General features: G+C 38.7%; 1 protein-coding gene across 34 annotated transcripts in view; it reads left to right on the forward strand.

Annotated features, from left to right (window-relative positions):
• Window positions 1–9,823, forward strand: part of DST (dystonin) — a 288,534-nt gene extending 278,711 nt beyond the window's left edge. For 16 of the 34 annotated variants that reach the window (XM_071741656.1, XM_071741658.1, XM_071741671.1 and 13 more), the window contains 6 exons: window positions 320–437; window positions 2,443–2,511; window positions 3,276–3,475; window positions 3,907–4,017; window positions 6,715–6,838; window positions 8,762–9,823. In XM_071741656.1, the coding sequence (XP_071597757.1) occupies window positions 320–437; window positions 2,443–2,511; window positions 3,276–3,475; window positions 3,907–4,017; window positions 6,715–6,838; window positions 8,762–9,027 (888 nt within the window). In that variant the 3' untranslated portion in view covers window positions 9,028–9,823. The remainder of the gene's footprint in view (window positions 1–319; window positions 438–2,442; window positions 2,512–3,275; window positions 3,476–3,906; window positions 4,018–6,714; window positions 6,839–8,761) is intronic. The other 18 variants (XM_071741694.1, XM_071741661.1, XM_071741662.1 and 15 more) reach the window with 3 other exon arrangements.
• The last annotated feature ends 1,445 nt before the right edge of the window (window positions 9,824–11,268 follow it).

An 11,268-nucleotide genomic window follows, 5' to 3' on the forward strand; every position in this document is an offset into this window, starting at 1 on the left:
TCATTAATTTGCAAAACTCAGACTGTAACCTATTAAATAATGTATTACTAATTTTGCTTCCTTTATGAGCTCAGATGTATGAGACTCAAGCATAAAATTAAACCTGAGTTTCTTTGTTACCATCCTACCATCTCCTTTGGATTAATGCAGCAGCATCTGATTTGAAATCTTAACAGCTTTAATAATCTGCATAAATAAACATGATTTTTAATTACTAATAATTAAATATCTACATAAACCTTTCTAAGTTTCTAATTTTTAACCTGCCAGCATTGAACTGCAGCTGAATGAATGAGAACCTGTTTAATTTTTGTTGCAGTTTGGTGACTCTCAACAACTGCGCCTTGTCCGTATCCTAAGGAGCACAGTCATGGTTCGTGTTGGAGGTGGCTGGATGGCACTTGACGAGTTTTTAGTGAAAAATGATCCTTGCAGGGGTATGTAACACAACTGTTAGAATGGACATGCAAATAATTATTTGGATACAGTCACTGTTCATTGTCTCAAGAGTCATTCATTCTCAAGAGAGAAATAGCACTGTGTAAAATGCCAGTTCTGTAAAAATCATCTCACTAAATGTCACGTAATGATCAATTTTTATAAACTTAAAACCCATAGTTAAGATCTTTTCACTTGCACTGATATTTGTCTAGAATAACTGTGGCGTCTTCTGTGCATTTCTTCCAGCATTAGAATGGTGTAATTAAGAATTGAACTTAGCCCAGATAGAGTTTATGGCATTTAAGTTACTTCTATGACTTGGCAGACATAGCACAAAGAAATGTCCAATAAAACCTTCTTAGAAGTTTTAAGACAGTGAATCGAAACAAGACAATTGAATTAAAGACCAACAACCACAACACAAAAACCTTCCCTGGCCAGTGGTTGCTCTGCCTTTTGGAGCTTTTCATTGGCATCCTCCCCAGAACTGCTTTGCAGAGCCCTGAGCCTTGTACAAAGGAAGTGGAAAATGCTCTGGTCGTGAAGACTTCGTGCTCTGCTGTGGAAGCAGAGTGTGCTCTGTCACCGTGCTGTCCAGGACATTGTATCAGCTGCATCATTCTTGGAAACACAGATGGAGACATTTGTGAAGCAAGGAGGAGAGATACAAATCAAATAGTAGGCAGAGTAATAACGCTGTAGAAGGTATAATAATGACTGTGAGATGACAGTCTGTAACTATGTAATTCCGTCCTGTTAACTGTCAACATCGAGTTTACTCTCAGGTGTTCTGTAGAATCATAATCAGTATGATAATAGTGCAGGAACAACACAGAGGAGTGGCAATTTGAGGTAGTGAAGGCAGAGAAATCCACTGTCCTGTAGACCTTGTTCCAGTGTCAGCTATCTCATGCAGCTTCTACTTTGGGACCAGGGGCTCTAACATTTTGATACAGATCTTGAGAGAGCAGAGAGCTTGTATGGGTAGCAACTGTTACCCTGAGTCAAGGAGGTTAAATCCAAAAAGAAGGTACCACAAAACCTCGTAAGGGCTGACGGTGTGCCCTGAAGGCTTAGAAACCTTTGTTTACTGGCTTAAAAGGTACCCAGAATACTTCTTATCCCAGTATCATTAAAAAGCTGCCAAAACCTTGTGATGGCATCGCCGTGAAGGGTTAACTTGGTTAGTTTCAATATCCAGTATTCAGTATCCAGAACATTTTTCTCTGGTCTACTGTTGAGTAGAATGTTGCAATTTCTACTTGGGTTTACATTGAGAGATGCAATACTTAGTATCTTATCTGATTAATTTATTGGAATTCCTTATTACTGTTCTCAGATTCAGAGTCCTTTGGGGCTTCATCCTCTTGTCTTTAATAAACCTTGTGTTCTAGGTATCTCTATAGTACTTTTAAAAAATTTATTTTATTTGTGGGAAACACGTCAGCAGATGATTAAGTCAGCACAGTGGGTCTACAGGAATTTCAATCTCCATATAATCATGTAGCCACTGAATGTTGTACATTGCTACCTGACCATAGTCTCGTTGATGTCAGTGATGCAAAGTAGTTGTTGATGTTACTGGGGCTGGTTGAGACTTTTCCTTAAGTATTTCACCTACCAAATCTGCATTTCCACCAAGGACTACTCAAGTGTTCAGATAAATCACATTTCAAAGAACTGGTGTCATAAGCAGTTCTAAAAGTATTTGATCTAGTTATATAAAATTGTTTTATTTATATTACTTCTTTATGTCAGCAGATAAATACCGTTACACAAGTAAACTTAGGACTGCAGCTGAGTCTGTCCAAGTGCTATTTCCTTTTTGCCTGGGAGACCTTTAAGAACTCATCTCAGAGCACTTTCTAGCAGCTTTTGCTCTGAGTCCTGTTTTTTGGCCTGGTGCTCTGAGTCTCTTGCATATGCAGCTGCTGTACTTGATTTCTTCTCCTGCTAACGATTTTCTTTAATGTGACCCATGTCCTGTGTCATTTTTTCTAGTTCATCATCACGGGAGTAAAATGTTACGTTCGGAATCAAACTCTTCAATTACCACTCAGCCTACTATAGGTTGGCAAACCCCTCTCTTTGTCTGCTCCTCCTTCTCTTCTCCTCTCTTTTCATTTCCTTCCCACTTTCTTATATATATACTTTTAACAATATGCTTCACCCATCACATTTAGCTTCATGTGTTCCCACATGGGCTGGTGCTTTGCAAGCTAATTTTTTTTACACGCTTGGAGAGTGTTTCAAAACCAATTGTCATTCACACTGACACAGTTAAATGCTAACATGTCTTGCATCTATTCTTGCAGAACATTCTCTCATATGTGTGTTTTTATTTGTGTGTGAGTGCTTAGCCACCAGTTACCTCATTATAGTTTGGATTTTATGTTCATCATCGCATGTTGCCAAACTACGTAACTTCATAGTTTTTAATAAATATATTTGCTGCTTTCCTGTAATTTGTACTTAGAAATTTCTTTTGGAACATTCTAGCAAGTATTATTTATTATGAGTAGCCGTAGAGTTAGCAAAACTGCTCATCAGGTTGTGTCTCTGTATTAATAGTTGACTGATTAACAATGATTTAGTACGTTGAGCATTCCATTATCACGCTGACTTCCTTTGACAGTGGTTCATTCCTGCTGGCATAAAGTATTAGAATAAGCGAGTTCTGCACATAACTCTTTTGTGTCCAAAATAAATGCATTACAAAGTGATGCATTTAATTTACTGTTAAAATGTGTTGGAGTTGGCATGGCAAAAATGACAGTAAAAAGCTTTGTGACAATTTTCATAACTGAGTAAATGAACAACTTTCTTTGCTGCAGCTAAAGGGAGGACAAACGTGGAGCTACGTGAAAAGTTCATTTTGGCAGATGGTGCCACCCAGAGCATGGCAGCTTTCCGACCAAGGGGCCGTAGGTCACGACCCTCTTCAAGGGGTGCTTCTCCCAACAGATCTACTTCTCTGTCAAGTCAAGCTGGCCAGGCAGCTGCCCCACAAGCAGTTGCTACAAGTACACCGAAGGTAAGGAGAGGTACACAAAACTGTACTGTTTAACAAATGGGGTATAGAGGATATAGATTTTAATTTTTTTTCTTTCCCCAACAATTTTGGAGCTTTTCGTACCTCACAGGGAAGAAGATCTGAGAAGTCTTCAGTGTATTTCCTCTACTCTCTGTTTGCAACATGGGAATAGAGGAATTCTTTACATTTAAGGTGCAGCATGAGCTGACTGGTAATTGGGAACTACTCTGAAAGAGCTATGAACCTTTCTGCTTAAAAAATAAGCTCTGCCATCACTTTGTTTCAGAACATTTTTCATCAGCTCTTTCTTTTTAGCTTTCATTTGTACTATGATATTTGGTCTCCTTACGAAAGCCTGGGTATCCTTCTCCATGACATTGTTTTCCATCTACTGTCCTTCATATTTTGACTTACCATTGTTTCACATACAGACACCCCATCATTTAACACGCAACTATGGTAAGCCATGGTTGACAAACAGCAAAACGTCAACTCCTTCTAAGCCACCAGAATCCTCAGACTATCAAGGGTCATCTGCAGAGGTACAGTAAGGACAGAGATTCTAGTCTAATGACCTTCCTTCACTAAAACTGTCACTACACTAACAGCCACTAGAGTTTCAGTGCTTCAGAGCTGCCATGTCCTTTACATATTAATGCATTGTCTTTATCTTAGACCTGTGTTGAATCATTTCTTTCCTTTTTATTTTTTTTTTTCCCAAGTCGTCTGTGGTTTTTGACTTTTAGGAAAATTCAGCGTCAGTGAATTTATGTATAAAGTGCAAATGGTTAATAAATCATAACAGTATGCAATGAACCGGATGAGCAAATGTGGAAAAGCACTCTTTTTTTTTTTTTTTCCCCCCAGTAAAGCAGCTTAAATACTTTGCAGGTTTCTTTCCTAAAATTGTTTACTTTGAGTTCACAATGTAATGTGTTTGAGTAATATTCATGAACTGCAGGAATGAGTTTAATAAACTATGATCTCCAGTACAAAACCACTAAATTAAGAAGTACCCAGTTACTGTGAAGAAGATGGTACAAAAGACTGAAAGTGATATATAAATCTTTCCAACAACTGAAAGGTTTTTTAGAGGAGTAGTGACCAATCGTTGCTCTAATAAAATAGCTATTCAATGACTTAATAGGAAACGAGCTTTGCTCTTATTTCTAGCCCATGACTTACATAGAAACTGCTAGTACAGCAATTAGGATTGTGCCAGCAGTCAAGCTGTATGACCAATATTTGAATGGGCTTGGGGCCAAAGTGTCTCTTCTAATGTCACTGCAGTCAGTGAAAAGATTGCAGCTGGATCAGGCTGCAGACTGAGTTAACACTTGTGGGAGTTACTTTTGCCCTGGGTGAGACAGTGGGCTCGGTGAGGGGAAGCTTTGGCTACCATGTCCTTGTATCTGCCTCTCACATACCTGAGCTTTGATGCCAATTTCAGTTCAAGTGGTGCCTTACAGTGCTAAGCTTAGGTGACCTGGGCCTGGCTGTGCTCCAAGGTGCATAATGAACTTCTTGCTCTTTCCTTCTGTGGAAGTGGGTGCATTACTTGTGCATGCTGCACACATGTATGTGTATAAAGCACTTGAAGCACACAGGGCTGTTGCTTAGAATGATTAACAATAGCACAAAGTTGATTCAGCTGTCAGTTTCTAATATGTTTCTTTATTTTCTTTCATCTTTTAGCTGGTAACTGAATTGTAAGATTAATTGATGGTACTTTAAAGAGTTTATAGACAGGGAAGGTGTTTTCATTGAATTACGAGGTGAAAGCAGTAGGCATCGTTTCGAATGTGGGCACTCTTATTTCTCAGCTGCTTTTTCAGCTGCCAGTATTTTCAGTGAGTTTCTTTTATGTAAGTCACCATGGTTTAAAATTGTAAATGGAACAAGAGGTTGCAGGGAATTTCTGCAGCATTCTGCAGCATTTTCTAGCCAAGAGTGTGGCTATGTATTTTATATGTAGACTGCATTTGGGGTTAGGGCTAATCTGAAGAACAATTTGATGTCTTTTTATTCTTACCCCAGTGATTCTATCCCAATGCCTTGCCCAAAAGGCAGCAGCTTCAGCAAAGGTAATGGTGAATATTCCATTTCTCCTCATCCTCCTGAGCAGTCTCTTATATAGCAGAGACCTCCAAAGTGGGGCTGTCTGGTTGTTAAGCACTTGTACTTGGCTTTAAAGAGAGTTTAACACCGTGACCATCCCTGTCAGAATCAGCAGGTCATCTGCCCTGTAGCATTTTAATCCTTTTTTGTTCAGATGTGCCAGAAATGGGCTGAGCTGGCAGCTGCCAGGCTGCTGCTTAGTGCTCAGGTCCCTGTGACTCCCAACACATTCCTTGGATCTTGGTTTTTAGTACCTAATTCTGTCCCTCCCATTGTATGAGGATCAAAGGCACAGGACACATGATCCAGGCAGCTCAACATGTTGCATTCATCACTACAGTGTTTGCTCTTTTTGGATATTAGCATTTTTTAAAATGAAACAAATATGAATACTGTAGTTTTCCTCTTATCTGCATAAACATCCTGTCTAGTATGTTATGTGCATTTTGAGATTTGAGAATTTAACTCTTGTGGCTTTGAAAAAAACCTTTCCATTTGGGACAGATTGTAAATCAAAATTTATTTCATTTTAGGAATGAAAGAACAGGTGCAGGGTCAATACATTGACAGCAACAATGTTTTAAAGTGGTCTTATATTTTTTGTCCTGCTTTTTTACTAGCAACCAGTTTTGAAATTTGGTAGGTTTTGCCACCAAAATATTTATAAAATTGAACAAAATATATTCACCTATAACCACACTCAGAGTGGTGGAAAGTCTAGTTATGCAGGCATAAAACCTCAACTACTCGTCTCTTTATTTAAGTCATGTACCATCAACTAATCTTATGTGCTTGACTAATTATAAGAAGGTAGCATTTTTCTTGTTTCTTATGCATTGAGATACACATTCTAAAATGTTAGTGTTAAGCAGACTGTTAAAGTGGGATTAATTTGTAGTTTTACATTTGGGCTACTTCAAATACTAACTGCTAAAGGAATGTTCAAATCTTCACATCATGGAAAATGTCCATGTGGACTCAAGCCAGTATTTCAGATTAACAGTGAATGTTATGATAATCAGATTCTAAGCTATTACCTGATACCACTACCTGATGCCACACCTTATTTTCAGCAGTGACAATCGAAAAAAAAAAAAAATCTTTCTTTTTTTGTTGCATAGGGAACACCAATTCAAGGAAGTAAACTTAGACTGCCAGGATATCTATCAGGGAAGGGTTTCCACTCTGGGGATGACAGTGGCATCTTGTCAACAGCAGCTACCAGAGTTAGAGCTCATTTTGCAGGTGAGTGTCTTGAATTTTGAGCTTGATCCTGCTGCTTGCTTTGTTTTCCTTGTGAATACTTAAGAGTCATGTTAGGGTGCAAGGGACATGTCAGATACATGGAAAGGAGTGAAAGTTCTGCTGTCTCTGTGTTAGTATTGCCAAGAGTGCATATAATCAGTATAATGGTCTTTCACATGGTTGCACAGCAGGTTCAGCTCTGAATGTGCAAATTTTTTACTGCACTCTTTTTGACAATGGTATCTCCAGTCTCTCTACCTCAGGAACTAGGGAAGGAGCATTTACTTAAAAAGAAAAGCTTCTGTTCTTCACAGTGTTCAAGATATGCACAACTATGATGGAACAAAGGGGTCAATTAACAATGCCTTTTCCATTTCTTTCTTTATTGAAAAGAACTGCATTTCTGGGCTCCTCAGTACAAGACAGACAAGGAGCTATTGGAGATAGTCCATTGGAGGGTACAAAGATGGGCTAGGAAACTGGAGCACCTCTCTTATGAGGAGAGGCTTAGAGACCAGTGTCTCTTAAACCTGGAGAAGAGAAGGCTGAGAGGAGGAACTTGTCAGGGCTTGCAAATGCTTATATTGTTAAATGCTATAGCTCATTATGCTAAAGGATGGGTGTCAAGAGATTGGGGTCAGACTCCTTTCAGTGGTATCCAGCAACAGGAATGAGGGGCAACGGGCATCAGCTGGAACAGAGGAAGTTCCAGCTGAAAAACTTCTTTACTGTGAGGGTGACAGAACACTGGATCAGGCTGTCAAGAGAGGTTGTGGAATCTCCTCTGGAGATATTCAGAATCCACCTGGATGTGATGCAGTCACTCTAGGTGAACCTGAGGGAGTTGGACTATGATCTCCAGAGGTCCCTTCCAGCTTCTACCATTCCGTGATTCTGCAACAGGACAGGTACAGAACAGCTGTAGGTCACCTTATTAATGGAATATCCCAGACACATTTTTTAAAAAGTATATGAAAATACAAGCAGTGAAGCTCTGCTCTTCCAGGATCCTCAGAGCAGCTCTGTGTAAGGGAGAGGACTAGATGATGAGAAGATAGCTCTGCTGGCTTTCACTCACACCTTAAGCTCTGCAGAGCATACTGAGCAGTACTGGAAAATCCTGCTCAAAGAGTAGGTGTATTTTAAGTTATAGGTGATTTGAAAAATGAGCCACCTGAAATTTCAGTTTCAACTTGGTGTTCTTCACACATAGAGTGAAGCAGATTTGTGAAGATCAAAAAGATGCAATAAGTAATTGGAAAATTATGGGAAACCACAATAATGTTTTTCTATTTAGGATTCTTTGTTGTGGTTTTTCTTCATGGCTTGTTGTCTGGGTGGGATTTCACTTCAGCCAGCTTGCTCAGAGCACATATACTCTGCCCTTTGTTTGGGAGAATGTGTCCTCTGCCCTTGTTAACTTTCATCTGCATGGTTTTGATTTTTATTTTTTTTATAAAAGAGAGGTGCACTTTTAAAAAATGGAATATTCATCTGCGTCTCCAAGGTACATGTATTGGGAAATTTTTAATGCATGAAGAGGCCAGATAGTAAATTCTTGCAGTTCATAGCTGAGAAAATGGCAGGGGAAAGAAGGCATCTGGCTGAGTGAATATATAATGCATGTCTAGCAAGTCAAGAAAAGTTGCCAGGATAATGCATTTTTAATGAGGTGCTCTAGTGACAAAATAGCTATCTCAGCATTTCATCTCACAGTTCCTTCTCTTTAGTGGGAGAAGTGGCATTGTTTTGTGCTTGATGGATATCAAGAGGAACTTCGATGATTACCTAGCATGCCCTCCAGAGGTCTAAAGTCTAGTTTGTGCAATGAGGAATTTTGGAGGTTGCCAAAGACTAAGGCAAGACCTGGACACCTTTTACATCCTTACGTATAATACCGATGGGTATCTTTTCTCTTTCTAGAAACCAGAAGAACTCCAAGCAGACCTGGAAGCCGAGCAGGAAGCAAGGCTGGTAGCAGGTCAAGCAGTCGCCGAGGCAGTGACGCATCTGACTTTGACATTTCAGAAATCCAGTCTGTATGCTCAGATATGTCAGAGACTGTTCCTGCTACCAGCAGACCGACACCCCGAGCAGGTTCTCGGCCAGGATCAGCCAAGCCTTCTAAAATTCCAACTCCCCAGAGAAGGCCACTAGCCAGCAAATTGGATAAGTCCTTGAAGAGATAATATGATTGGCTCCACAAAGGTCTTTTCCTTTTTGCATTAAGTATTTAAGTTCGTAAGATGTAAAATATTATGTAGAAATTATTGTGAAATATCACAAGAGGTGGATTTTTAATTCTGCAGATGGCCTTATCTGTGTATTTGTCTTCTTATTTTATGTGTATAATTTTTGTCAGATTTCATTTTGTTTATGCCATATCCTGTGAGAAAGGGGAAGAGTTTTAATGTAAACTAACAGTTGTACACAGTAATGTGTAGAAAGTACACTAAGAGTAATTGCCGAATGTACAGTGTACTGAATGTACAGTAAGTCTTTACAACCTGAATAAAATAGGCCTATTGTTATGTCATTAGTTAACAGTAAAGGATACCTCATTATTTTCTTTAAAAAAGAAAAAGAGAATACTAAAAAGCCAAAAGACACAATTACACATTTTGAGCTAACTAAACAAACACTGAAGGACGTCCATCAGAACTGCTAAGGAATAGAAACCCACATTCACAATACCCTTATTTATACAGCATCCCTCAGAGAACTCACAGAGTTAATTAAGCACTTGCCAGTAATATGATACTCCAATACCTTGCAGCATTTCTGTGCCATTGCTTTCAATGAGGCCAGACACATTCTGGATATCTGAACTATTATTCTGTAAGAATATCAATATGAAGTGCATTCATGTAAATGTGAGGTTTTCTTTTGCTTGAGTGGATGGTAGCACTGTATCATTGAAATCATTTTGTATCAAAGCAATTTTGCTTGCAGAAAGCTCTGAAATAAACATGTCCCTTAACTTTATTTCTATTGTATTTCTTATTTCACAGGAAGATAATTTTCTGCATTATGTTTTAGGGCATATATAATTTCAGATGACCAATAATTACCATAGTAACATAGGCTTTAATGTAATTTCCCATTATCAGCAATCAGATTTTGGTTAGCTACTGTATTTGTTTAATAAAACACTTAAATTGCACATACATCATTTATGAAATTATATGTAATTATTTTGTCAACAATTATTTTCTCCATATTAAACTGACATTTATATACCATGTATGAAATGTATAAAGAGGAATTGAATTGCTTTTTTTTTTTTTTTGGTCAGTGAAATATTTTTGCCATTCATGGGTTCTTTGAAAGTAATTAATTATACTTGACTTTCAGTGCAAAAGGATACAGCTTCAAATGGGAGTGCTGTAGAATCATTGAGTAGAGGCTGCAGTATGTAGTGGCAGAATCCCTTAAAATGCTCTTTGACAATATCAAAAAGACTCGGGTAGAATTCCACCAGTATGGCAGACCACATAGTCTAAACCTCACAGTTCATATTCCCCAAAAAGCCGTACCTTAAGTAGAAGAGTTTTAGGGGAATACTGGTACTGGCATTCACTGCTAACATCTATTGGCAGGATTACTAAGACAGTGTTTTCCAAGTTCTCACAAGAGCTTACTGCAGACTCATAAGTTGACTCACACAGTCAGTTTATAAGAAACAGAAAACCAAAATAATACTCAAAAGATACTTAAATCAGTCAAAATCTAGTTGTGCCAGAATTTCCTCCAATACAGAGCTCTGCAAGCAGTTGTGGGAAGCAGACAGAAAACAGTCCTACTGCAGCTTGTTTGGGAATCAGTACATGTTTGCTGAATACTACAGCATCAGTCTCTGCTGTGGTGCTTTATATTTACATCTTTCACCTCTCCTGTTGCTGCTATTCACCCAGTGATTGCTTTCCTGTAACATGAAAATACATCGAGTCAACCTTTTAGTACCTCGACTCGTATACCTGTGTATTATATGATTCTCCTGTGCAGTGAGGGAGCAGAGGTGATGGGGAGGGAAGATGGGTTGGAAAGCCATGGCTGTGAGAACTTTATTGTTTAGGGAGTAATATATATCTAGCATTTGGGAAGCTGGCTCAGCTCTAGGATTCTTTATTTCTGCAGTAATTCTCAGCTTTCTGCATTTCTGTTACGCTGCCTTCAAAATGGGAAAGTGTCCACTTAATGTTCTGAAATCTGCAGATGAAACTTGTAAGTAAAAAATGCACCATTAGAAGAGCCAGTGATGCCTTGTGGCTTAGACATCTGTAGCTCTTCAGTTTAGGCCTTTTGAGAGCCTCTTAATTACATCTTGAGATAACAGATGACTAATGGAGGCCTTGCCTGCAACACGTCTTCACAAAAGCATAGGGATGCAGTTATATGCAATCTTAATTTTGAAGTTACTGCATTTCATA

This window comes from Heliangelus exortis, chromosome 3, assembly GCF_036169615.1.
Source record: "Heliangelus exortis chromosome 3, bHelExo1.hap1, whole genome shotgun sequence".
In the NCBI taxonomy this organism is placed as follows: Eukaryota; Metazoa; Chordata; class Aves; order Apodiformes; family Trochilidae; genus Heliangelus; species Heliangelus exortis.